This window comes from Eumetopias jubatus, unplaced genomic scaffold (assembly GCF_037043125.1).
Source record: "Eumetopias jubatus isolate StellerSeaLion01/CBP00866 unplaced genomic scaffold, mEumJub1_p1.0 scaffold_4, whole genome shotgun sequence".
In the NCBI taxonomy this organism is placed as follows: Eukaryota; Metazoa; Chordata; class Mammalia; order Carnivora; family Otariidae; genus Eumetopias; species Eumetopias jubatus.
Window position 1 is genome coordinate 79,749,083 of NW_028274810.1, and position 27,867 is coordinate 79,776,949.

General features: G+C 50.3%; 2 protein-coding genes across 9 annotated transcripts in view; both read left to right on the top strand.

Annotated features, from left to right (window-relative positions):
* The window catches only part of CLSPN (claspin), a 72,355-nt gene extending 70,212 nt beyond the window's left edge, over positions 1-2,143 (top strand). For 3 of the 4 annotated variants that reach the window (XM_028113593.2, XM_028113594.2, XM_088022503.1), the window contains 2 exons: positions 202-363; positions 670-1,925. In XM_028113593.2, the coding sequence (XP_027969394.2) occupies positions 202-363; positions 670-780 (273 nt within the window). In that variant the 3' untranslated portion in view covers positions 781-1,925. The other variant, XM_028113595.2, reaches the window with a different exon arrangement.
* A 12,787-nt stretch (positions 2,144-14,930) lies between these two features.
* On the top strand, positions 14,931-22,566 carry CUNH1orf216 (chromosome unknown C1orf216 homolog). Of its 5 annotated transcripts, none has more exons than XM_028114038.2 (4): positions 14,931-15,757; positions 18,053-18,162; positions 18,271-18,770; positions 19,302-22,566. In XM_028114038.2, exons 2-3 carry the CDS (start codon positions 18,058-18,060, stop codon positions 18,742-18,744), a joined length of 579 nt encoding a protein of 192 aa, XP_027969839.1. In that variant the 5' UTR covers positions 14,931-15,757; positions 18,053-18,057; the 3' UTR covers positions 18,745-18,770; positions 19,302-22,566. The 5 variants fall into 5 exon arrangements, with proteins under 5 accessions (XP_027969839.1, XP_027969837.1, XP_027969838.1 ...); XM_028114037.2 differs by having other exon boundaries at positions 14,933-15,757; positions 18,262-18,770; XM_028114036.2 differs by having other exon boundaries at positions 14,932-15,757; positions 18,053-18,746.
* Positions 22,567-27,867: the final 5,301 nt, after the last annotated feature.

The window sequence follows — 27,867 nt, forward strand, 5'->3', positions numbered from 1 at the left end:
GGCTAAGGGAGTACTCTGTCATTAGCGGAGGGAGGTGGCTGCAGGAAATGAAAGTAGATGTCAAAAGATTCTGCTCTTTCTTTTCTACTTGAGTGGGGTAGGAATATGTCCCCTCAAGGCCTGGGGAGGCAGGGCGGGACTGACTTCTCATTCTTCCCTTGGCGCTTGGGATCTGATGCCAACCGACTCTTCTCTCTTCAGCTGAAGACAGGCTCACTGCTAAACCAGCCCAAAGCTGTGCTTCAGAAACTGGCTGCCCTCTCTGACCTGAATCCCAGTGCACCCCGAAATTTAAGAAACTTTGTCTTCCATACACTTTCTCCTGTTAAGGCTGAGGCAGCGAAAGAATCATCTAAGCCTCAGGTAGGGAATTTGAGAATTGATTTGGTGGCTCTCCAGGGCAAGATTGATTGATTGATTTTTAAATAAAAAATATAGATATTTCTGGCTTAAAGGCTTATGCTGGGGTGTTAATCTTACACTCCCCAATGAAGTACAAGAGGACTGCTACCTCCAGTAGGTAATCAGCTTTGAAACTTTCCTGGAAAGTTTGTATTTCTCTTTTTCCTAAATATCCATGATTTAACTATGTGTTCCTTAAGAGCTAATTGAAGGTAAGTACTTGTATGAGGGTCCTGAGCTGGTCCTGACTCTTTCTCCGCTCTCTAGGTAAGGAGAAGGGCTCCATCTTTAATGGCATCCCCATCACCTAAGCGCCTCAAAACAGATGATAGCATTTCAGGATTGAAGCAAAGCATCTTCAGATACTTGGAAAGCTAATATCAAGGGTGCTGGCACCTATGTTGAGACTGCTTTGAGAAGTTTCTGGTGTTGAAGATTGGAATTGATGCCCACGTGGATGACCTCTCCTCTCCCCCCCTACCCTTTATAATCAGTGCATTAAGATTACGGACAGAGATTCCAGTTCTTTCCACTGCATCGCTCTGGATGTCTTTTTCCTTTCCTAGTATTTCCTGGGTTGGCCACTAATCTTAATTCTGCAGTGTTTACATTAATTCATGGATGCTTGGGTGAAGGCTCACTTCCTCCATTATACATTTGACACTTTATCCTAGCAGCCTCCTGGGTTGATAGCTCTTTGTGAAAGGGCTGGTTGGAGGAGGATGAAAAAGTGTGGCATTACGGAAAATTCCAGAAAACGGAATGCCGATGTCGGTACCAGTAGGAATCCTTCACACCCTAACATGTGCCCCACAATGACCTGGAGTCAGTGAAAGAGAGCCTTCTTGGAGGACCTTGGAACCAACAGATGGACCGTTACATTTGTCTTGCCCCTTCCGTTTTCCTGTATTCCTCTTCCCGAGGCAGCCTCAACTTGCCGATTAACATTTGCTTCACTTATAGTAAGGACTCAAATCAGTACCCAAGTCAGAAAGACGTTTGCCCTAATTTTCTGGACTACAAGGATGAAGATTAAGGGTTCTACACACCCGGTGTCTCCCATATTCTATATCCCATGGGACAGAGAGAGCTCTCTCCTGGGACTAAATTCTCAATGTGAAACAAAGTTGCTCAAGGACCTCCCTTCTCATCCTGACAAAAAGACATATAACCATTATTTATTGCATTCAACTGGGTTTATTACATTGCAAGACATATAACCATTATTTATTGCATTCAACTGGGTTTATTACATTGCCCTGACCAGAGGACAACAGTTCATTGCTTATTTAGAGAGAAGACCACTATCGAGTTTATAATCAAAATATTGTTGACGAGAATTGCCCCCCACTCCCAATTTTCCCTGAACAATCATGAGGCTCTCAGAATTCTAGACAGATCCTCCCCTCCACCCCCCAGAACTGAGTGTCACTGCTGCTTTGGAAAAACATACCATGTGAATACTGTGGTTTCACTGTCAGGAACTGGACTTGACAGTTTCGGGGTGCACTGGGGTTCAGGTCAGAGAGGGCAGCCAGTTTGTGATGGGCAGATAGGGAACACCAATTTTATTGCTGGAGTTAGGGTGTAGGTTTTCTACAGTTGTTTCTAATACACAAGATGCTGACTTTGAATTTGTATATTTGTAATCTTGTAATGGGGAAAATGTATATAAAGATGTTTTAATATGTATGTAGTGTTTCAATAAATCTCAGTGCCTGAAGGCAGGGTTTGCCGTCCAGATTGGGTCCTCGTTCTTAGGTCAGTGCCTGTCTAATATTTTCAGGCAACCTGTCTCCTAAGGAAGCCCCCCTGAGTCAAGAGAAAAAGGCTGTTACAGTTGTCCCTCCTTGACCTCTCCACTCCGGTGAATCACATTAACTCTCCATGTGGTTTGGGTTCAGTGCAGGTGAAGAGAGTTTACATAAATGGTGCCTGTGGTTATAGCTCTTTGATTTGCAGCCTTGGGTCCTCGGTGAGGGCTAATGCCCCTCCTTCTGAGCCCTCTAAACAGGGCCCTAGACAGGCAGGCTTTCCCATGCAGAAGAGAGCTGGGAAGGAGGGCGAGATATTTCTCTCCTCTTGCTTTCCCAGATTCTTTTTGGGGGACAGAAGAAGAGGGTTGGCATTGACCACCGAGGATAAGAAAAGCAGTATGAAAGGTATCCAGGGAGCCACTGGCTTCTTTCCCAGGCTCTGGAAAGAAAGCACTCTGGAGAAAGTGAAGTTGGGTCTTCAGCTCTGGGTCACTTTTTCCCCATGTGGGTATAGCTGTCACAGGGCAAGCTAAGCCTCGACCTGGCTAACGGGATTGCAGTGGAGAGTTGCCTCCTGACCCAGATGCCTGTGCCCCAAACATTGAGCCATCAGCTTCAGCGCTGTTTTAATGAAACAGGCCCCAGGGCCTGCGGCTACAGCTCCTGCTGGGACTCTGCTCCGCTAGCTTGGAACTCCTCCCTGGGGGGGGTAAGAGCCTATGCATCTGTGAGAGAGATATGCTCAGTGTCAGCCCTGTCACCTGGTTCCACACCGTGGGGTAGGGACACATGGTTTTACTTCATGCGAACAGGTCTCTGATCTCGTTAATTCAGTCCACAGTTGTACAGACTATAGACTGTTCTAGGGCCTCTTGCATAAAGCGCCAGGTTCTGTTCACTAAAGCGCCATGGGGACAAGCTGCTCAACTCCCTTGCAATCCCTCATCTCAACTGCTTCTCCACAAACTGTGCCCTTCGAGAATTTCTAATGGTGCGGACTGGACGTTTTTGGTCTTTATGTCCTCTACTTGTTTAATGACTCATGGGGCTTCCTGTCTTGTTCACCTAAACAATAGGGAGGAGTGTCATGATATCTGATCATATACTTGAGATGGTGTTCTATCTTCTACCTTGTATTCTTATCTTTTTTTCTTTTATTCATAAGGATTTTATTTTTAAGTAATCTCTACACCCACCGTGGGGGCTTGAACTCACAACCCCGAGATCAGGAGTTGCTCACTCTACGGACTGAGCCAGGCAAACACCCCTCTCCTCACTCCATGACATGCAGCCTGGAATGTAGTGTTGCCTAGTAAAGGTTGAATGAATAATACCACACCTTTCAGAGCCCCCATCGAGAGCTATAAAATGAGGATCGTCATTCATGCCTGTCTCAGAGTTGTGAGGCTTACGTTGGAAAACGAACGTGAATGCATTATGTCAAGTGCTACACAGCAAGCCTGAGAAATCACTCCTGTCACAACTGTATCACGTTTTGTGGACAACTTAAAAGGCCCATTGTCTCATAAGCATCTCAAATGTGTGATCTTAAAAAGCATCTTAAAAATGTGATATTCCCCAGGGAGCCTGGCTGGTGCAGTCAGTGGAGCGAGCGACTCTTGATCTTGGGGTTGTGAATTCAAGCCTCATGTTGGGCCCAGAGCTTACTCTTAAAAAAATAATATGATCTTCCTTCTAAAAACCTCTTCCTCCAGTGTTTCTCATTTCAGTAAAAGTACCTCATATACCCAGTCATTCAGGCGGGAAACCTGAAGGGTGTATTTTTTTTTTTTTAAGTTATGAAGATTTTATTTCATTGTATCATCCTTCAAATCTGAGTCAAAAGGATTTTCTTTTTTGTTGTAATTGTAACAAAAAATATATTAGTTTAAGGTGTACATTATAATGATTTGATATTTGTATATATTGTGAAATGATCACCTCAGTAAGTCTAGTTAATTAACATCTCACACATGGTTACTTACACATTTTTTTTCTTGTGACAAGAACTTTTATGATCTACTCTGTCAACTTTGTAGTATGCGATACCATATTATTAACTACAGTCACCATGCTGTATATTACATCTCCGCGACTTAATTTATACGACCATTCTCTCTTTTTAAAGATATTTTTCTTTTTATTTTCTTTTATTTTTTAAGTATTTCTTTTATATTTTAAGCCCAATGTGGGGCTTGAACTCACAACCCCGAGATCGAGAGTCACCCGCTACACCGACTGAGCCAGCCAGGTGCCTCTGTAAGGGCATCCTTGACACCTCCTTCCTTCCGTAATCAAACACTCTCTGAGACCTGTTATTTCAACTTCCACATTGCATCTTGACTCTGCCGTCTCGCAGCTCCATAGCCAGTGCCCTAATCCAAGCTTCCATAATTTCCTGCCAGCGAACTGTGGCAGCCTCCTGATCTCTCCTCTCCCAAAATATTTTTGCTTGCTTTCCATCTAATCTATGCACAGCAGCCAGAGGGTGACCTTTGTATAAACATAAATTGGAGGATGCCACTCCCTCATATAACACTTTTCAGTGTCTTGGGCACCTGGGTGGCTCAGTCGTTAAGCGTCTGCCTTAAGCTCAGGTCATGGTCCCAGGGTCCTGGGATCGAGTCCCAAGTCTGCTCACTGCTCAGTAGGGAGCCTGCTTCTCTCTCTCCCTTTGCTTCCCCCCCCTTCTAAAAGTAAAAAATAAAACCTTTTATTGTTTCCGTTGCACTCAGAATGAGCTTCAAACTCCTCATGGCCTACAAGGTCCTCCATTATATAGCTCTGCCTCCCAACCTCCTGTCCACTCTCCTTCCACATTACACTTAACCTCAGGGCCTTCCAAAGTGTTCTTCCCTTTTCCTGGCATGCCTCCTCTTCACCCTCCTGTTTTGTCTGGCTAGTGTATAATTCTCCAGATGTTAGCTTAGATTGAACTTCCATTACCACCCCTTTCTTAATCAGCTTACCTCTGTTTGTTTCCTTTTCTTTTGCATCTCTTATCACAATTTTTTAAAAAGATTTTATTTATTTACTTGAGAGAGAGAGAGAGCACAGAGGGAGAGGGAGAAGCAGACCCCTGCTGAGCAGGGAGCCTGATGAGGGGCTTGATCCCAGGATTCTGGGATCATGACCTGAGCCAAAAGCCGGCGCTTAACCGACAGCCACCCAGGTGCCCCCTTTTATCACAATTTGCCATCTTAATGTTTGTGTAGGTCTGCCTTCCTCATTAGACTAAATTTTGTAAAAGCAGAGACCATATCTGTTTTGTTAAAAAATGTAAAGAAAGGGGCACCTGGGTGGCTCAGTCGTAGAGCGTGTGACTCTTGATCTTGGGGTTGTGAGTCTGAGCCCAACATTAGGAATAGAAATTGCTTAAAAATAAAATCTTTTTAAAAATGTAAAAAAAAAAAAAAAAGAAAAGAAAGAAAAGCCTAGGTAGCACAGTACCTGGCACGTAGAATCATTCAATAAATACCTCCTGAGCAAGGACTGCTTTGAAGCCTAATGGGGAGAAGCTTGGAGCTGAACTGCTCACAAAGAAGGTGGTAGCTAGGGCGCCTGGGTGGCTCAGTTGGTTAAGCGACTGCCTTCGGCTCAGGTCATGATCCTGGAGTCCCAGGATCGAGTCCTACATCGGGCTTCCTGCTCGGCGGGGAGTCTGCTTCTCCCTCTGACCCTCTTCCCTCTCGTGCTCTCTATCTCTCGTTCTCTCTCTCTCTCAAATAAATAAAATCTTTAAAAAAAAAAAGAAAAAAAGAAGGTGGTAGCTAAAGCCTTAAGTCCTTGTTCATGCAACTTACAAGCGGCATGACCTTGAATAAGTCATTCTCTGAACTGCTTTCCTCATCTGGAAAACAAGGCCCGAGTGGAATGACTGAGTTTAGCTCAGGGCTGTGGTTGGGATTAGAGGCGTAAATTAATCTGAAATGATGGAGCACACATGAGAGGCCACACGGATGCCCACTAGCCTGCTGCTGAGGACGGGGTGGGGCTCAGGCTCACCGTGGTCTGGCTGAGTGGGGAGGAGAAGCCAAGCCTTGCCAGAGCCAGCAGCCCATGGCCCATGGGCTGGCTCTGTGCTGGGACCTGTGGGAGTGGTTGGGATGCGCGCTGGCCGTGTACCTGGACTCTTGCAGCGAGCTCAGGGAATCGGCACGGCTTTGTGGATTTTACCTTGGAGACCCCGGTGCCAGATCTCTATCCCTAGTAGTTGTATTGTCTGTGTGTACTATCCGTGTCCTTCCCAACCCCTTTCTGTCCTCTCTTCTCTCACCTTAAAGGTTTTCATTCTCAGTGTATTGATCTAGTTGTTCCCTGTGGTGGGACACATAACGGGAAAAGGGGGTTTGAGGTAGCTACAGCTTCGGGGTGTTCGGAAGAAGCTCTGGGGCTGAATGCCTGGGTTCTTCCCCTTCATTTTAGAAAGCACCACAGTCTGGTATTCTTTTTTTTTAATAGGATTTTTTTTTAAAGATTTTATCTATTTATTTGAGAGAGAATGAGAAATAGCACGAGAGGGAAGAGGGTCAGAGGGAGAAGCAGACTCCCCGCTGAGCAGGGAGCCTGATGTGGGACTTGATCCCGGGACTCCAGGATCATGGCCTGAGCTGAAGGCAGTCGCTCAACCAACTGAGCCACCCAGGCACCCCCTTTTTTTTTTTTCAGTCTGGTATTCTTGATGGCTGGTGGGCTAGGCCTGTGGGGGGGAAGGAGCACGTGGGGATGAAGGGGCGACTCCCAGCTCCAGGGTGGGGAATCACAGCACCGAGTCTAAGGGGTGGAAAGTGCTAGGGCAGGGTTGGGAGTGAGTCATGGTGTACGTTTTCCAGCCCCTGTCTTTCTCTCAGGGGCTGATGGAAGGAAAAATCTGACTGCCCACCCCTTTCTTTGTTTGTCTTGTCTAATTTAACTTATGTTATTTATCAAAAAGACAGGTTATTTGGAAAACCAGATGGACCCAGGCAAAAATCATCTGGGTTTTCCAAATGTGAAAAATTAGGCTCTGGGCGCCCAGGAGGAAAGGCGTGTGGGGGGGGGGAGGGGGGGAGGCATATTGAGAGTACTTTATGTCTCTCTGCAGTCAGACCCAGAAATTGCTCCATGACATCCAAGATTCCCCCCAACACACATACACGCCTCTTTTTCCTTCAAGTTCTTTATGATTGGAATCTAAATGAGAAAACTAAGATCTTTTTTGACAGTTTTTTAAATTTCTTTTGTGTGTGTGTGAAGATTTTATTTTTTTATTTGACAGAGACACACCAAGAGAGGGAACACAAGCAGGGGGAGTGGGAGAGGGAGAAGCAGGCTCCCTGCTGAGCAGGGAGCCCGATGCGGGGCTCGATCCCAGGACCCTGGGGTCATGACCTGAGCCGAAGGCAAGACACTTAACAACTGAGCCACCCAGGCGCCCCGAGAAAACTAAAATCTTTATGTTGGTGGCTAGGATGGCTGGATGACGTAATTGGCCAAAGATGAGAACGGGTCAGGGCTATAATGGAACAGCTGCTGACAGCTTCCTCTATCACCTCCTACAAAGTTGGGTTAGCGAGAAGTATAGAATATAGAGAGGTTTTTGGAGCAGAAACCTCCACCTCTTGCCCTTCAAGATTCTCCCCAAATGATCATGCAGATAGGGAAGTTAGACATTAGAGGTAGAACTCACTCCTTCATGATTTCCTAATGATCAGATGACCAAAGAGCCCCGGGGATGAAGAATGGTCTCCCCTTTAAATATCCAGGGAAGGAGCTAGCTCTGTTGCTACAACCAGGAATTTTTATTTATTTATTTTTAAAGATATTTATTTGTCAGAGAGAGAGAGAGAGATTGCACAAGCAGGGGGAGCGGCAGACAGAGGGAGAAGCAGACTTTCTGCTGAGCGGGGAGCCCGATGTGGAACTCGATCCCAGGACCCTGGGATCACAACCTGAGCCGAAGGCAGACGCTTAACGACTGAGCCACCCAGGCGTCCCACAACCAGGAATTTTTAAAGCCGGTGCTTCTGTAGAAAGGAATTAAAGCCAGAAGCCATGGAGGCACGACTCTTGGCTATGATGGAGGAAATATTCTGGCTAAAAGCAGAGAGAGAGCCCTGTCTCTACATACATGCATGCACACACACAGAACAGAGCCGACACCCCTTTGTGGCCCAAAGGACCTCTGACAGCAGCAATAGCACTTGTCCCATTGTGTCATTTTTTTATAAGTGTCATTGCACGGGAAAGCCACATGAAAACTTGATCTCATGTGAATAATCTAAGTTAATACCAGCCACACAGTTGTGAGGATTAAATAAGAAAAACATTGGTAAAGTGTCTCCCTCCAGGCCTGGCACACAGTAAACCCCAGTGAGTGTTTGTTGAATGAATGGATCCGTGAGTTCGAGCATTAAGCCTCCCTTGACCATTTCCCAAGATCAGCGGCTTGAATAACAGACCTGCAGGCTGTCCCCATTGAGCTTGGATCCTGAGGCATGATCTAACCCGGGCCGCTCACGTAACACATGTTTAATCAGTATCTGTGGGGCATGTGTGGGGTAGGTGGGAATGCGCTGCCCCGTCCTGGGAGAAGGGGTTGGCCCAGTTTCTGGGAGCATTGTCTGCAGATAGCTTTCAGTGGTCAGCCCCTTGGGGGACTGCCTTTGCAGCAGAGAACCCCTTGCCTGTGGTCATGCCCCTTTCCAGCATGGCCCGCATCCAGTGACAGGAGTATAAAGGGCTGGCCATCTCAGCTCATTTGGGGACAATTCTGAAGGGCCATCCAACCTTCCAGGGCTCCCTGAGGGGTTGGCTGACACTCTCAGGGATCTGAATGGCAGTTCGGCTCCTGTCCCCTCCCTTCCACAGATGTAAGATTTTATTTATTTATTTGACAGAGAGAGAAACACAGCGAGAGAGGGAAAATGAGCAGGGGGAGTGGGAGAGGGAGAGGCAGGCTTCTTGCCGAGCAGGGAGCCCGACGCGGGGCTCGATCCCAGGACCCTGGGATCATGACCTGAGCCGAAGGCAGACGCTTAACGACTGAGCCACCCAGGCACCCCCCCCCCAGGGGCACTTCTTAATGAATGTCCTACATGCTAAGCTGTCTCAGCGTCTGCTTCCTGGGGTGTGCTAGTCATGGTGGCCAAGGCTTTAGAACAGAAAAGGAGACAGACTTTGCAGTTTCCAGCAAGTTTCCAGCATTGGAGGTGTTGATGCTGTTTTTTTTGCCCACCAGAGGGCAGCAGCAGCATAGCAACCCGCCCTCCTGGGCTCAGCGAAGTGGGCTGGGGGACTTCTCCCTCCCACTTCCCACCGTTACCGTTCAGTATTAGGCAGGATCACCTCCTTTCATGCGTCTACCCTCCTGTCTCATGGAAGAAAACTTTCTGAAACTTTCAAGGCTTTAATTTTTGTCAGTCTCAAACCACCCCGTCCACCCCCCTCCTGCCCCAGCACCAAAGGCCAATCCGTCCTCCTACTACAATTCCCTTCCCCCTCCTGAGCTGGGCAACCTCCTTGCCCAGGATCTCCCACCTCTCCACATTTAACACCCACAACAGATTTGTTTTCTGTGTGACAGGGTAATTATGAGCTTGAGGCCAAGAGGCCCAGGGGCCAGTCTGAGGATGGTCACTTCAATCTGGTTCTCCTTGTTCTGCTAACATTATTGATTTTTAGTTTTATTTATTATGATGATTTTTTTTTTTTTTGATCTGGCTCTGGTGATATGAGGTGTGGAGGCTAGAAGGCAAAAACAAATTTATTCTTGTCACAGTTTAGCTTCTCGAAACCACCTATCCACCCAACATTTTTTTAAAGATTGTTTTTTAAATTTTAAGTACAATCTACCCCCCAACGTGGGGCTCAAACTCATGACCCCAAGATCAAGAGCTGCATGCTCTACCTTCAGTCAGGTGCCCCCACCCAAACATTTTTTTTAATCTACTGGTTTTAGCATCTCTACTTATCTGTCTTCCTTCTCTCCCCTAATCCCCAATGTTCTCCCTAAGATTGTTCCAGGAATCAGAGCCAGATGTGGCTGGAGGATGGGGACTAGGAAAGAGTGTGGACAACAAATAGGATACCTTTTGTTAGCAGCCATTAATCACCCAGCAAGGCTTTATTGCATGCCGTTTATCTGTAGGCTATTTCCAGGCTGAACCCCCAAACCCTGCTTCTTCAGTCTTTCCCCTGGGACCGTCCTGAGATGGGTCAAGTGATGTGCCTTTTTTTTTTCCTTCTGCATCAGTTTCTCTGGCTGTGAAATGGGTTTGAGAAAAACCTGACCAGGAAGATTTCAGGGAGAGTGAGGTTGAGATTGGGTGGAGACAATTCAAAGAGCAAGCCTGCCTGAGCTGCAGGCTACTGAAGGTCTCCCTTACTGTCGTCTTGCACTCTATTTGCTGGCAGGGGAAGAGGAAGGGCGGGCTGGAGGCAATATATTAGGAGTGGGAGGGGGCGCTCTGAGCTGCAGGGATTGCCATGGGAATCAGCTGAGGCCAAGGGCGATTTGTGGGGCCGCGTTCCCTCGGGCCTGTTTTCTCAGTGTGTGCCTGGAGAATGAATAAATCATTGTTCAGGGGTGGGATGCAGCTGCCGGGCTCCTCCCCTCGGCACATGCCCCGACTCCAGCTCCTCCATTGAGGTCTGCTGGAGCAGAGCGGTTTATACACCCAGCTCCCCAAATCCTATTGAGGCCTCCCCCTCTGCACGAGCCGCCGGCTCCAAGTCCATTCAGCCAGGCCCTTTGTGCTGGGGGTTAAGTGGTTACATGTGGGGGGCACCCAGAAAGGACCTGTCAGACCCTGAAAGGCTGTGCTGATACCGCGCCCTCCTACTGATGAATGGGGTGCGGTGGCGGAGAGGTGGGCGGCCAGAGGGTGCGGTGGCGGAGAGGGCATGGGGATTATGGAGCCCACAGATGCAGCTGCTAGGAAGGGGGCAGAACAGGCACTCCCTTCTCTCAGTCCTCCTTCCCATCAGCTTCTCTAGCCCACTCCCTCTGTTGTGGGCTCTAGGATTTCCCACAGCCTCGGGGACTTTGGATTTGGCTTTCTGGCCTCGTGGTGGAAGAGAGGTTTGGAAGAGGCCATTTACCACTTGGGTGCACTGAAGAGAAAGAGTCTACACTGCCTTTCATTTTCCCAGCAGCTCCAAAACACCCCCTCAGCTTCTCCTTGCCCCCTTCAGAAAGGGAGGCAGGGATGGTGAGTGGAGGGATTCGTCTCCTAAGTTCTTATGGTGCAGAGCATTTGAAATTATGCCCCATCCGAGCTTTAAAAGCTTCCCGGGAGCCTCCTCAGGAGCCATTCAGGGTGGAGGGTTCAGGGAGGAGACAAGATGTCCATCTGGGTATACTACATAGATTTTGTTTGGGGGGGTGTGGAAAAAGATTCCAAGGCTAAAAAAAAAAAAAAAAGCTTTAAAACTTCTGTTTGATGTACCCCCGCCCCCATTTTACAGCTGAGAAAACAGCCATATCGGGGGCAGGGAATGGACATGTCTTACCTAAAGTGATGGCACAGCAATTTCTTTCTCTTTTTTTTGTTAAAGATTTTATTTATTTATTTGACAGAGAGATAGAGAGCACAAGTAGGCAGAGAGGCAGAGGGAGAGGGAGAAGCAGGCCTCCCGCTGAGCAGGGAGCCCGATGTGGGGCTCGATCCCAGGACCCCGGGATCATGACCTGACCCGAAGGCAGACGCTTAACCTACTGAGCCAGGTGCCCTGGCACGGCAATTTCTTGATAGAGTGATGCTTTACCTTTAAGAAGCAGCAGAGAAATGGATCAACAAAACAACCAGGTCACCAGCTTTGTAAGCTTTCTTTCCCAGGATGAGCTAATTCTGGGGAATGATTTTCCTTCTCCTCTGCCTTCAGGACTCTCTGGGACACCAAAGGTCCTCCAGGGCTGTACCTGGTCTTGGGAGTCCAAGGAACAATGTTCACAATTACAATGTTCTTTAACCATGTTCAAGGCATAATATCTTTATTTAATCTGAAAAGTTTAAAATGCTTTGATTTGCCTAAGTTCCCAAAGCCATGTGGGGAAGCTGGCAGGTGCTATGAGCTTGGGGAAAGAGAAGAAAGCAGGTAGCAATAGAGCTTGTCCTCCAGGGCTAGAGGCCTGTGCTTTGTTCTGATGAGAAAGCTTTGGGGGCTTGCTCAGTTATTTTCCTGCTGCCCACAGGATGAGGCTCAGGCTCCTTGGAATGGTGGTCAAGGCCTTTCACAACTGGGTCAATTTTTCCCTCTAACGTCATCTCCTACCTCCATTTCCCCTCAAGCTCCAGTCACCCTGACCACACTCCGAGCATACACACCGTATAGAGTCTCCTCGGCCTTCCCCCGCATTCTCTTGGGGAGCTTCTATTCATCCTTTAAAGCCTGTGAAGGCTTTCCTTACCCTCTTTTGTACTCATTCCTTTGACTCACTTTCTTCTATTTCCCTTTCTAAACAGGGAGTCACACAAGGCCCCCATCAGTCCCGATTCTGCTCTGAATCCCCAACACAGTACGTGACACAAGGAGAGCACTCTGCTGGATGTGAGTGAAGGGACAAGAAGGGGCAGAGTCTTTGAGGTTGAAACACCTTGATTCTACCCCCACCCCTTTCTTCCTGGGAGTACTGACCCTGAGAAATTCTCCACCTGGAGAGGAACTCTTGCCTGTCCTATATCCTGGGGTAGAAATCCCTCTCATCTCCCTTGTCTCCTTGCCTGACGCTCTAGGCCCTTTGGACCTGGATCCGGGTACTCACTGCTAGCCTCTCTTGGCTCTGACATCTGTCCGCCTGCCAGGATGTCTACCCAGCCTATCCAGGCTGCTACTGGCCATCTCTGGTGATTTCTATGTCCCTGCCAATTAAGTCCCTGAAATCTATGTAGCTAGGTGGACACTTTACCTCTCTACCTGGAAAGACTGATTCCTTGGCATCCTGACTGTGGAATCTTCTGGTGAATGAATCACAGACATCTGTACATCTGCTTTTCTGTGATCATGCAGACATGGACGCCCCTGCCTTCCTGGGGTTTTTTGTTCTCAAGGCTCCCGGCTTTTGAAAATTATGGAGTGCCCAGGACCACAGTCTGAGCACTTGCTGCGTTAATTATACAGTGCTAGAGTATCCCACACAACTTTACCCTTGACTAAGAGAAGAGAGGCTGCAATCCGATGCCCTTGGAATTCACTTGACTTCTCAGAGATGATGTTATTAAAAACAACTAGCTTAATAGAACGGAAAGACCGACTGATGACTCAGCTACGCCAGGTTGTCTGCTGCCCCTCAGAGTACAATAGAGGCTATAAGTCAACAATCAGTATAGAATTCTTTGTCATCTGTAGCCAGAATACATATGAAGAGGCAGAGGTAAGTGTGCCATGTTATGTGATTGTACCTGATGACTTTCTCCCAGAGTTTACTTCCTGTCTCCACCATTCTAGCCTCTACAGGTCAGGAGGTTTCAGCATCTAGGGAGGAATGTTTCTAATGAGGGAACACTAAGATGATTCCATTGCATTTCAAAGGAGGTCACTGTTTAAGCTGGATTGATAATGGCTACCATGGGGAAACTGAGTTGCTACTCCTTAATGAGGGCTGAGAGGTATATGAGAGGGACTCCTGGGTCACCACCTTGTGCTCTTGTATTAATCAGGATTCTCTGATTGCCAGTGAAGGAAATTCCACTCAAGTTAGACTTGGCAAAATAAGGGCCTTATTGGAAGATACAGAAAGGCCTCAGGAAGTAAGGACTGGAACATCACCAGAACTTCCGTCTTTTGTTTCTGCTTCTGTGCATGAGCAACATTTTCTCCTACTACAAATGGACTCCCACTTGGCAGGGAATGTGATTGCTGCAGCCCTGCCCATATGTCTTCCCTGCTTCATCTTCCTTTTATTTCAGAAAGTCCCAGAGAATGATGCTAACTCACCTGGAATGGGGTTCCCATCTCTGGACTCATCAGGCTCCCTTTTGGCCCACACGGTTAGATCTGGGAGCGATGGAGTCCACAGGAGAGGTGGGGAGGAGCTGCTCTGGGCCCACAGAACAACTAAGTATCTGACACAGCTGTGTGGCACAGGAAGATCTGCACAAATCTACACCACCCAGGCTCAGAGTGGCTTTAGGAGTGAGGATCTGGGTCACCTCATTTGGTCACCTGGCTAAAGGCAAGGGGAACTTGAGGTGGGTAAGGGAAAAAGGAAGACTAGCTAGGGTCCAGCTCCTGGTGTAGAAATGGGGCTGAGGTCTAAAAAAAAATAGCAAAAGATGGAGAGGGGGGAAAAAAGCAGCAGAAAGAGATGAGGGAAAGACAAGAGTATTTTAAATGTATTATGATCCAAAGATGAATCCCTGTTAGATTTGTTTCTAATGGGGGGAGGACATGAAAAAGGTTGTAGCCAGTTGCTTGCTTTACTTGGTAAAGTGGGGAGTATGGAAGGGACCTCCTAGACTCTCACGTGGGTGCCCTGAAGGCTAAATATGTCCCAGTCTCCTTCCTAGGGCTGCCTTAGGCAAAAACTTAATTTAAGAAGCCCTAACTTCCCTAACACCAGCCAGTGCTTTCTTATCATTAGAGTCAGCACCAACTCTGACCCCATTCTCTCTGATTGCAAACCGAGTCCCAACACTCCTCATTTCCTCCTAAGAAGAAGGGAGTGAGGGGGATCAGGCTTCGGTAAGTAGAAACTGAGAAGAGCTCACTGCACAGACACCTGGAGAGGTTCTCTGTCCTGCAGGGAGGAGGGTGCCTGGGCCTAGGTGCAGGACAGGAGACCCAGTCCTGTCCCAGAGCAGATTTTCTTTCTTCTCTTAAAACATAGCTTTCATTAAGTGACTTTAATGAAATAAGCACAAAATGAATATATCATTTCAAATTGTGATAGATGCAATGAAGAAAAGGAACAAAGTGCCCTGGGATAACATAAAAGGGGAAATGAATCTGGTCTAGGAGGTCAGAGAAGGTTTATCTGAGAAGAGAACTGAAATATGAGTAAATCGAGAAGGGGAACAGAATTTTAGGTAGAGGGAACAGTGTGTGCAGAAGTCGCATGGCAGAAAGGATCGTGAGGCCCGGCTGTAGAGATGGAGGGCAGAGGATGAAGCTGGCTCAGAACCCTGTGGCTGCCGCCTTAAGGATTTATCCCGCAAGAAGGAAGCCATTTGAAAGGCTTTAAGCAGGGGCTGGTGACATGATCGGATTTTTCATTTTGAAAATGTCACAGTATCTGCAGTGACGCAAAGGGATCCGAGGGACCCAGTGGATGCAGTTAGAAGATAAACCTGACCCGGCAGGCCTCGGTCGAGGCTGCAGGAGGCAGGGGAGTCGGTTCGGGTGCTCGGGCTGCACCGGCTGCTAGCTCCGCGGAACCCCGAACCGGCCCACGTGGGCCCGGCCGCCCCGCCCCGCCGCGCTGACGCCGCCCGACTCCGGAGTCCAGGCCTGGGGCTGGCCGCGCCGTCCGGGAGTCCCGCACCCCACGCCCGGCCCACGGGCCTCCCCAGGCCAGGCCGAGGGACACCCCCACCTCCCCCGCTAGCCCCGAGGACGAGTTCCCGCCACGGGGTCCACAGGAGCAGAGCCAGCCGCGCCGGGGCGGGCGCGTCCAGGCCGTGAGTCGGGCCCGGAGGGGAGGGTTGGGGGCCCAGCGCCGGGAGGGGCGTCGGGGGGTGGGGTGGGGTGGGGTGTCGCAGCCTCCGCCCGGCTGCCTCCCATGGGGAGCTTAGGGAAGGACGGTCTCTATCCTCTGTCTCCTGGCGAGGTCCTCTCCTGCAGGGCTAGGCAGGAAGGGAGGCCGCCTCCCGCACCATTACTGAACCGAGCGCCCCCCAGCCGCCCCATCCCCCGACCCCGGCCGACTACAGATGAGCTTGGGGGGAAGCCTGATCCTGGGGTGTCTGGGTTCCCATTTCACCATCCCTGAGAACCCCGTAAGCCTTAGCACCACAGCCACCGCATCTCAGCTTGCCTTGTGGCCCCGCCCAGCTTCGGAAAAAGAGAAAACGTTTGGGCCGGGGAAGAACTCCAAGACTGCTTAGAGGGATGGGAGCGTGTAGGTCACTAAGGGACCGTCCCTACACCCCCAGGACTTTTGCCCACTACTGAATGTAGGGAGGGTCCCTGCCACCTATAAAAACCTCTTAGTGCTTGCTATACTTCCACTATCCCTCACTCTCACTGATTCCCTATTTGTCTAATCCTAGCAATATGCGGTCAGTAGAAACCTCTTGTCGATTCAAACCCTAATTTTGGTAGAGGTGGTTATTGGGGAGGAAAGAATGTTGTGATATGCCCTCCCTCTGGGGCCTCAGGATGGAGCAAGCTAGGGGAGGGGCACAAGATAGTAGACACAGAGGGAAGTGGGCAAGGTCAGAAGAGAGGCTTGTCAATGGGGGGGCGGGGCGGGAGGGGGCGCTTCCTGGGGCAGAGGGGGGAACTGAAGCCGGGTCTCCCAGCCCTGGGCAGCTTGCAGTAGCCTCCTGCTACTGTTGGCTTCCTCTTCCCGAGCATGGGTAGCCCACTGCAGTCGCCCTCCCCCATCACTCCCTCAGCAACTGTGTACTGACCCCTGCTTAGAACCAGGCTGCGTGCTGGCTCCGGGGGTATGACGGAGGATATGCAGAACTCCTCGATTAGTCAGGGAGCCACGTGTACAAGCTGCTATCACTAGATAGTCCAAAACCAAAACAAACCCGCAAACGACTACATAGAGACATCTGCTGACCATCAGCTATGTTCCAGGGCCAAGGAACAAATACAGACAAAGCAGCGTGTACCGGTGCAGTGGGGACCCAGGGGAAGTGCATAGTTAACGGTGCTTAGTTCTGTGCTGGGGGAGGGTATCAGGAAGGCTTCAGAGAGGGGGATATGAGAGCTGGGTTTTGATGTTTGGAAAGGAATTCGCTGGTGGAGAAGGGAGGAGCTTAGAGGGCAGGGGAATTGTTGTTGTTTTTAATATTTTATTTATTTATTTGACAGAGAAATAGCAAGAGCAGGAACACAAGCAGGGGGAGTGGGGGAGGTAGAAGCAGGCTTCCTGCCGAGCAGGGAGCCCGATGCTAGGCTCCATCGACTGAGCCACCCAGGCACCCCAGACCAGGGGAATTGTGTGGAGTGAATGATGGCATATTGGGAGATTTCTGAGCAGTTTGGAGTGGAAGAGGCCAGTCTGGAGGGGTGAGCAAGGGCCTGCTGAAGCACAGCCTTGTAGGCCATGTGGAGGTTCAGCAGTTTAGAGAGGGCACCCAGAGCTGTGACAAATCAAGTTTAGCTTTTTAACTGGAGGCGGGGAGATCAGTGAGAAGGCTGTGGCCATCAGTAATCCAGGTAAGAAATGACCTGAACCAAGTGAAAGTGAGGGTTGACGTCTGTCCACATACACACAAGTTTTTACGAGGAAGAATTGTCAGCGTTTGGTGGCCAGTGAGATGGGGGAGGAAGCTGAGTGAGGAGTCTGGGCTGCTCGTAGGTTTCTGGCTGGAGTGACTGAATGGAGAGTGGGCCATTTTGCTGAGGACACTGGAGCAGGAGAGCTGGCTTGGGCATGTAGATTTTGAGGAGCCTATGGTTGGTTACAGAGTTGGACAGCATTTGGATCTGGGCTGGAGACACATCTGAGAGTCACCAACACTTGAAGGTTCTTAAAGCTACAGCAGAAGATGAGGTCCTCTGGGGAGACATGCACAGAACGAGAAGACAAGCTGTCTCAGAGGGCTGAGAAAACCCTATGCAGGAGTCTGAGCCAACAGAGAAAGAGGAGGAGAATCACAAAGGGAGGTGTTGCCAGAGGGAAAGGGACTTGAGACCGCCTTGCCCCAGCAGCCAGAGTGCCACGACTTCGGACACCACCCAGCCCACCTCCCAACCCCTGTCCTGCTCTAACTCATTCTTCTGCTTCCCCTTTACAGACCAAATGTTTGCCATCCAGCCAGGGGTGGCTGAGGGGGGCCAGTTCCTGGGGGGTCCGCCGGGAGTATGTCAGCCGGAGCTCCAAACAGACAGCAACTCTAACTTCATGGTGAGTGCCAAAGATGCCAATGAGAATTGGCATGGGATGCCAGGCCACGTGGAGCGCATCCTGATGAGGAGCTCCTCTGAGTTGCCCTCTGACAACCAGGTCTTCCAGGCCCCTGGACTCCCCGAGGGGGAGGTGCGCAGCCCACCAGAGGGGGCAGAAATCCCCGGAGCTGAGCTTGAGAAGTTGAGTGGTGCCAGCCCAGTGTGCTCCCCGCTGGAGGACAATGGCTACACCAGCAGCTCCCTGAGCACCGACAGCCGCAGCAGCAGTCCTGAGCCTGCCTGTGGGACCCCTCGAGGCCCGGGCCCTCCAGATGCCCTTCTGCCCTCGGTGGCCCAGGCTGTGCAGCAGCTGCAGGCTCAGGAGCGCTACAAAGAGCAGGAAAAGGAGAAGCACCACGTGCATTTGGTGATGTACCGCCGCCTGGCCCTGCTGCAGTGGATCCGGGGCCTGCAGCACCAGCTGGTAGACCAGCAGACCCGTCTGCAGGAGAGCTTCGACACCATCCTGGACAACCGAAAGGAGCTTATCCGCTGTCTCCAACAGAGGGCAGCCCCATCCGGGCCCCAGGAGCAGGGCTAAGGGTGTGCCTCCACAGGAGTGCAGGGGTATATGTCCATATTTGCAGGCATGTGTGTGGTTGTGCACAAGTAAGTACGTGATTATTTGCTGGTATGAGTGCAGGTAAGCAAACTGAGTATGTACGTGCTAACATGTAGGCACATGGGTCCGGGCATGGACCTGTATGTACACACAAGCTAACTTAGGTGCAGGCCTATGTGTGTGCACAGAAGTGTGTGTATGGCATGTATGTGAGAGGGAGTAAGTTTGTATGTGTATGCATGAACAGGTATCCAACAATGTGCATATATGTGCATGAGTGAGGATATAAATGTAAAAGGTGTGTGTGCATATGCGTGAGTTTGAGTGAGTGTGTAGGCTTGTGGTGGGTGTATACGAATGTGTCTTTGTGTGTGCAGGCCTTTGTGTGCAGGTGCAGGCATGGGAAGTGTGTTGTAGGAGTGTGAGTAGGCAGGCCGACTCACAAGGAGGTATATGCAAATACACATTCAGTTGCTTATATGGAGCATCCACACCCTGTGTTACCCATTCCAACCCTAGCCTTCTTCTCTCCACAGGGTCCCATTGCTCCGGAGAAAGGGCTAGCCTGCAGGATTTATCGGAGGGTTGTGGCTGATCCATTCCCCTGAGATTTCCCAGGCCACCTGTCCACCCTCTCCCCATCACTCCTCTCAGACTTTGCTCTGCTAAGGCTGTTGTCCCTGATGGTGGATTTGCTGTGGGAAGTGTGGTGGCAGCTCTGGCCTGCCATGGCTTTTTGGCTACAATTTTGCCAGGCGACTGGTAGAGAATTAGTAGGAGGGAGGGGAGCTGGGGTTGGTGATCAACACTGTGGCAGGGATGGGGCGGGATGGGATCAGAGAAGAAGATAAAGTCCCACTTGAACTCTGCCTTGGGGCACATGGGAGATGGGGATGGGGGAGATGACAGTGGCAGAACCCTGTGAAGAATAGGAGAAAGGGAATTCTAAAACGTCACTTGGAAACAAACCACACTTCTCGACGGCAAAGGAGCGGTTGCAGACCATATTGATTTAAGCTTCTGATGAAAGCGGATGTACGCTTATACGCTTGCAAGGAACAGACAAGGTGCTCCAAGACTGCTGGGGAAAAATAATCTCACTTTCTTCTCTGTGCCTCTACTTGCTGTCCCTCTCGGGCTTTAGCAACACTGGATGTTAAATTAGTTTGGTCCGTTTTCCTGAAATCAGGCTGTCTAGGCCCAGAGGAGCCATAGTCGGCTTTCCAGGTGGGCAGAGGCCAATGTCAGCCCAGCCTCTGGAAGCTCTTAGGACGCTGGGTCATAACCCCTTCCTTCACTGCATGGTCCTTTCGGTGGGGGTTGACTGGCTCCAGCAGAGGCTCCGTGAAATGGAGAGTGGGTGAATTCTGGGGAGAACTAGGGACTAAGGTAGCCAAGCTCTCTGCTTTGCTTTTGGGAGCCATGAGGATGCAAGATCCTGATGGTGAGCAGTGGCATGATGCTGAGTCTCCCTATCTGCAAAATGGGGGTGTTCTTCCTCTCTCTAAAGAGTTCTATCCCTGACAGTGGGTGAAGGGCATATTAGTTAGGTTGAAGCAATGGTCCTGGGGAGTTTTGTGTCTAGCCCTTGCGTGTTGAGTATGAACCTGACCTCTGGGCCAAGCCAGGATGAATAAACTGGGGCAGAGGAATGCATTTCTTGGGTTTGTGTTTCTATTCTACCCATTGTCTGGTGGCCTCTTTTCCACACCATGTGAGCTGCCCTTTTGAGCAGAGTTCTGGGCTGGGAGCTAGGGGGCAGACGGGAGGAAAGACAGACAGGAGGAAAGTCACTGGGGAGGAGTAATTCAGCCTTCTGTGGCTGATGGGGGTGACAAGAAGTTTCTCCTCAGGGGCCTCTTGGTCTGACAGGGGGGACTTGGCCTCAGCCTGAGAGCCCTGCGTGGGATTGCCCTTGTCCTAAGGCACCTTTGGGCCTGAAGGTTGGTGGGGGGGCAGTAGGCATTGATGGTGAGGGATACATATGCTCTCTCCCTCCCCACCCTCACACTCCTACTCAACCCTGCCCTAGAACCACCACTTCCCTGAAGGGTTCCCTGACGGCAAAAGACTTGAGTTAGGCTCCTCACATGGTTCTGACAGATGTAGTTATAGTGCATGTCTATGACTTCAGATATTTACTCTGCCAATCTAGACCAGACCTTTTCTTTTACATGGGTTTGTATGATGACTTAATGATTAGTTTCTCAAAAATTCACTGTATAAAGAAAGGTATCTATTGCTGCATAAGAAATTACCTTAAAACTTAGGGACTTAAAATAATACACATTTGTTATCTCATGATTCCTGTAGGTCAGGAATCTCTCACAAGGCTGCAATCAAGATGTCAGTCTAGGCTCTGTGGTCTTATTTGTTGGGAGCATTCAGTTCCTCGAGGCAGGTCATTTTCAGTTCCTTGCCATGTGGGTTCTTCCAACATGGCAACTCACTTCATCAAAGTATGCAAGCCAAGAAAGTGATAGAGTACTAGCAAGACAGAGGTCATTAGTTTCTGCAACCTACTCATGGAAGGGATAACCCCTCGATGTTGTCATATTCTATTGGTTAAAAGCAAGTTACTCAAGGGGCACCTGGGTGGCCTAGTTGGTTAAGCATCCAACTTGTGATTTCAGCACAAGTCATGATCTCATGGGTCATGGGATTGAACCCACGTGGGGTCCACGCTCAGGGAATCTGCTTGAGATTCTCTTCCTCTGCCCCTCCCCCCCACTCGCTCGCTTGCATGCACCTTCTCTCTCAAATAAATAAATAAATGTAGAAAAAATAAAAAAGCGAGTTACTCAAAGGGAGGGTATTATATAAGACTAATTACCAGGAGGTAGAGGCTGCCTACCACAGAAGGCATTTTTTGATTGATTAAATAAAGGCATATTTTTATTGGTTTTTATTTATACAAATAAAAATTATGTTCTACTTTTATAAATTGAAACATTTCAGAGAAATCTAATGTCCCCCTGTACTTCTCCCCAACAAGGTTTATATATTTTAAACCTCACAAAGTATACTTTTCACTGAAACAGTGACCCAAGGTATTTTTTGTTTGTTTTGTTAAAGATATTATTTATTCATTTGAGAAAGAGTGAGCGGGAGGGTGAAGGGGAGAGAATCTGAAGTGGACCCCATGCTGAGTGCAGAGCCCAACTCGGTGCTGGATTCCAGGACCCTGAAATCATGACCTGAGCCAAAATCAAGAGTCGGCCTCTCACCAACTCAGCCACCAGGAGCCCCAAGGTATTAATAATTCTTAATAATTCTTGTCACCTTGACATTTGCCATTTAAACAGAAACAATACTGAACCAGTTTTAACAAATTCCGCTTACTAAGGGATGTCGTTCTAGCAAAGAGTTATATAGCTAAATGCGAATAATTGAAAATTAATAAAAGGAAACCTCATTTAGAAGCAGCTGGGAGGCCAGAAGGGGGAGCTCTCACCCACTATCACTCCCAGTCAATTGCATAACCAACCGGAAGAGACTACCTTGCATTCCCAACAGGAAGAAGCGGATACTTCGCTGCCGGAACAGGAAGAAGAAAGGTTTTCTCCTTGCGGGGCAACAGCCCAGCCAATGAGAGGCTGTCACAACTCAGCCAGTGACACTCCCGGGTTACTCCAATGGACTTTTTGTTTATAACACCTCTTCCCAATTCCCCCTTTCCTCTATAAAAGAGCATTCTTCTCCTTTGTTCTCTGGGCTTGCCTATGGTTTGCTGAAGCTTGTTTATTCTGAATTGCAATGTTTTGCTACCCTCAAATAAATCCATCTTTCCTGGTAAAATAACTGACAGTTTTATTTTTAAGTTTAACGACTTTAATCATGGAGATCTCTAACAAGGAGACAACGTAAATCTCTTAAGAGCACAAGATAGTGAATTTTTAGAAGGGGCTCTTTCCTAAATGTGTGAAGGCTCTTCTGAGCACACCAGCAGTTAAGAGCACAGACTCTGAAGCCAGACCCCTGGATTTGGACGTTGGCACCATTGCTTTTTGTCTCTGTGACCCTGGGCAAGTCTATTTACTTTGCTGTGCCTCAGTTTCCTCATCTTAAAATGGAGACAGTAGTAACTACCTCACAGGGTTGTTGCAAGGATTAAATGAATATATAATGTGCAAAATGCTTAGAACTCTACTTGGCACAGAGTAAACTGCATTAATGAGAGTTATTATAAATCGTGCTTTTGTGATGCACACTTACATTTTTCTTTAAAAAAAAAATCAAACTTTTCCTTAAGGAATTTGAATCCAAAATTTGAAAGGCATCTTTAAAGAAAGCTTTTAAAAATAAAGCTGCCTAATATTCCTTTCCATAAAAGAGCTGTTTGAACTGAGAAAAATATAAAGCCAGACCAAGGAGCCAGTGTGGTGAATTGTATGGACCCCTGCCAATCACTGAGGGTCTAGGGGCAGGCCCAGCCCCTGGTGTGGTGGGGAGCAAGACAAGAAACTGAAGAAACTAGGCAAGAGCAGGGAGTTAGAGCACAACCAGGCCAGAATTTGGGGCGGAGAAACTGAGGCAGGACCCCAGGGGTTGCCGTTGTCCACCAGGTAGGCTGGAGGCCTGATGACAGGAAGTGCTGGAGTGATTTCTGGACTTCTGATGTGGGGCAGACAAGGTCCAGAGGCTTTCTAGACTGCCTCGGCTTCTTCACCTGTGGCAATGCTATAGCGTGAATGAGGAAAAGAACCTGGAGATGCTTTGTATGCATTAAAACCCACCAGGCCCTGTGGAGCCAGCCTCTGCCCTGCTCAGGCAGAGGAGACTTGCATCCCAAAGACTAATGCATAAACCACTCTGAGCCTAGGAGAGGGGAAGCTGGGCTGGCCCTCTGTGCAGGTCTCCGCCAATGACTGCTTTACTTGGGAGCTTAAGTCATTGGGTGGGGATTAGTTAGTCCCTGGGACTGGGAGGGGAGTAGGGAAGGTTCATGCTCTAGGGAGAGAATTAACCAATGAGCCACCTTCCCCTTCCAGCCGGAATGGAATCCCATGAACAGCAGCAAGGAAGTCTAACTAGGTTTCTGGTATTACCTGAAGAGTCTTGCTTAGGAGGAGGAAGGAGGGATGAGATTGGAGCTGACAGCCAGAGGCCCCACAGGGGCAGGGCACACAGCAGAGGCCTGAGCAGGTCCCAGGAACAGAATGAGGCATGGAAGGGATTGGCAGGGAGGCCGTGCTGGGCTGGGTCCTCTGGGGAGAGAAGAATGGGCTAGTTCTATGAAAACTTTCTCTCCTAGGAGATGACCTAATAGGAGGTCATCTCCTTTAAGTGTGGCTGAGGGGATGGGGTTAAAGCCTGGGGTGCAGGGAGTGAAGTGGGAACTAAGGAAGAGTGTAAAGAGTTGGGGTTATGAGGAGGCTTCAGAATGTGCTGGGTGAGCTCCCCAACCGGGCTCATCAGGGCTCTGTGTGGTGACCATCTCTAAGGAAGACTGAATGCCTCCTGGTAGCAGCCTGTGCCCTACCAGCCTGTTTCCTATAAGCAGTTCCTAATCCTGGATGGGGTGACAGGAACAGGAAATCGATGAAATCTGTGAGCACCTGATCTAGGAAGCGTCCCTGGAGGAAGAAGTGCCTAGAGAATGAGTAAAAGTTGAAGCAACAGAGGATAGTGACCCAGTTGTCTCGGGTCCTCCACTTCCCTAGCTGTGCCTCACTTTCCTCAGCCGTCAAATGGGCACAATTAGTACTGCTTTCATAGGATTGTGTGAGAGATAAATGAGTTTACACATGCAAAAGGCTGACACCTGAGCCTGGCACAAAGAAGGGAACCTGAGCGGTTATTAACTGACAAGGAGAGGACCGGGAGCCAGCAGAGGTAGGAAATGCAGCTGGGCAGTTGTGCTAATAAAAGCGTTGCTAAAGGGCCTTGAATCCCAGACCTATGAGTTTAATGAAATGTTGGTGGTGAGAAGAGGAGCATGAGATGGGGCCGTTCTGGGGTCTGAGCCAGACCTCAAACCCACACTCATATACATGCCCACATCCCCTAGACGCCCCCAGACACAGGGGCCCCCATGCATGAGCGCGCGCGCGCGCACACACACACACACACGCACACACACAAATTCGCTCATACTCACAAATTCACACTCCTGGCCACAGAACCCACATGCGTGCTCCCTCCTCCTCCCTCAATCCCTCTCAGAAATAAGACTGCACCCAGCCTGGGGAGGTGTCCACACTCCAGCAAGACCCCCGAGACTCTCCCAGCCCCAGCACCCGACAGCCAGAAATATGTCTGCTTTTCCTCTCCAGGCCTGGAGGCTTCTCTGGCCAAAACTTATCCTTGCCCAGCTCCTTCCCCCAAACCCCAGGCTCAGAACCGGTCGATCCTCTAATCGCTCCATTCTCATTTATCACCAGATTTGAGAAGAGATTCATCTGGTTATGGGACTGGCGGGCGGAAAGGGGGAGGTAGCGCGAGAAAGGGGAGTTCGTCCTACTAAGATCAGGGCCCGGGTAGGGGCTAGGGTCCCCAGAGGCTTCTACCCGCCCCCACCCGGGAGGAGAGAAGGCTCCGGCCGGGGGGTGGGAGCAGTCCGAGGGCCTCGGGCGTGGGCGGGGGAGGGGCCGTGACCTTGCCCCATGGCGGAGGGGTCAAGGTGGAGCTGCAGTGCTCCGCGCTGGGGAAGAAGGAGAGGGCTGGAGGCCCGCCTTCAGCTGGTGTTCAGCGGGCCCGGGCGGGGCTCGTCCCCCGAAAGACGCAGACAAAGCGGCGGCCTCCCCGGAGCCCGGCGCCCGGCGCCACCGGGATCCTCGGCTCCGCACAAAGCGGGGGGCGGGCGGGGCCGAGCCCGCCCCACGCGCCGGCGTGCCGGGGACTGCTGATCCGCACGACTGGGAGCGACGTTTCCTGCGCCTAATCCCAACAAGCATGAAAACGGCTCGGGCCGGCCCGCCAGCAGGCCCTTTGTCCCGGCCCCCTCGCGGGACAGCTGCAGCCGGGGTCCCTCCCCCTCTTTGTGTCTCCTCCCCGCACCCCACTCCGCCCTCCCCACCTCAGCTGCCCGGACGGCCGCGAGCCTCCCAGGGCTTTCGCCTCCGGCACTTGCGCGCACAAAGCGGGGCAGCGCCCCTAATCTGGGGGAGGGGAGGATTAACCTCAGGGTCTGCAGGGAGGGGCGGGGCCGTGGGGGGGGGGAGAGCAAAAAGGGGCTGCGGGGTGTGCTCCCCGCTTGGAGTGCAGGGCTGTGCAAGTGAGAACACAGGTGTGGGACGGGACCTGTGGGTGAGAAGCTGGTGCTGCCTGTTGCTTAGACTCCTCTAGCCAGCCCCTAGCAGTCAGCAGTCAGCTCTCAGGGCAAGCAGTTCCCTTGACGCTCCCCTGGGCTGTCCTGGGGCCGCTTCTCTCCACACTCCTCCTGCGATCTCCTCCACTTTGTGACTTCAGTCCTCTCCCGTCCTTGAGACTCCCCAACCTCAGTCTCCAGCAGGGCCTCTGCCCCCGCCCCCCCTGCATAGTCAGCTACCTACTGGACAGCTCCACCCGATGCCTCAGCGCACCTTAAACTTCCCAAGTCCCAAACTGAGCCAACTTCTCCCCACCCACAAACTTCCTCGCTCCACTCAGTCATCTGGGGCCCTCCTCGTCAATCACCAGATGCTCTGCTTCCACTCCCAGGCACGTCTCCAGCCCACTCCTGGTCTGGCTCCTTCCCTTCCACTCACCCTCACTGCTCTAGAGTGGGCTTCCACAAGGCTCCTCCCACTACAGACCTTTCTGAGGCTCTCCAGTGACTCCACTTGCTTCGCTTGGCAAGCTTGGCTTGCAAGGCCTTCTTGGTTCCTCCATGCAGGGCCTTCTTGGTTCCTCCATGCATGCTGGCCAGATCTGTCCCCAGGGTCTGGTGTTTTGCAAGTTACTGTCTAGTCCACAAAGACCTTCCTCAAGGGCCGTCATGGAGATTTTTCCCTCTCAGGAAAGGGAATGAAATCACTGGCTTAACCTCATTCCTCACAGAACCATCCCTCAGTGCCCCAAGGTCCAGGGAACGACAGGGTAGTGGCTGAGTCAGGGAAGCCAGGCTCTCCAAAGATGGTGTATGCTGGCCCAGTGCGACCCACATTGTGCCTGCCACATGCAGGACAGCCGAGCTCCTCCCAAGCTGATGAGGTCCCGCCCTGCCTTGGGTTCTCTCAGACCACTGCGGCCACGGAGGCCACTTCGGGTGCTTGAATCCCCAGAGATGCTGGACACCCTCATCTCTGTCCCCAATCCCTCAGGATGAATCATATCCCTGGAAGGCCTAGAACCCCACAGTCTGCAAGCATATCTGTGTCACCCTGCTCTTGTCACCACTGTCACCTCCTCCCAGGTGCTGCCAGGAACCTGACTTCATGTCCCCATCTTAGTCCCAGACAGGAAATCCCTGCACTGAACAAATATTTATTACTGTCTCCATGTGCCAAACTCTCTGCTAGGCACCGGGGACCCAGATGAATCAGAGACAGTCCCAGCCCGCAGGGATTTCACAGTCTCTCCAGGAGACAGACCCAGACATGCAGTGTGATAAGTGTTAATGGAAGTCTGTACACAGTGCTATGGAAGCACTTTCCAGAATAATAGACAGGAAGTAAAAGATTTCCGATATCAAAGGGCTTGGGTTTAACCATGCAAACTGGACTTCTTTACTTCTTTTTTTTTTAAAAATATTTTAGGGCGCCTGGGTGGCTCAGATGGTTAAGCGTCTGCCTTCGGCTCAGGTCATGATCCCAGGGTCCTGGGATCAAGTCCCGCATCGGGCTCCCTGCTCCTTGGGAGCCTGCTTCTCCCTCTGCTTCTCTCTCTCTCCCTCTCTCTCTCTCCTCCTCTGTCTCTCATGAATAAATAAATAAAATCTTTAAAGAAATATATTTTATTTATTTATTTGAGAGAGAGAGAGAGAGCACATGCATGAGCAGGAGGAGGAGCAGAGGGAGAGGGAGAAGCAGGCTTCCCGCTGAGCAGGGAGCCCAATGTGGGACTAGATCCCAGGACCCCGGGATCATGACCTGAGCTGAAGGCAGACGCTTAACTGACTGAGGCACCCAGGCCCCCCTTTTTACTTTTACTGCAGGACTCTTCAGGGCCTTTACTGTTTCA

Coding starts and splice junctions, on each gene's coding strand:
- CUNH1orf216 (XM_028114036.2), top strand. CDS start 18,058: ATGTTTGCCATCCAGCCAGGGGTGGCTGAGGGGGGCCAGTTCCTGGGG.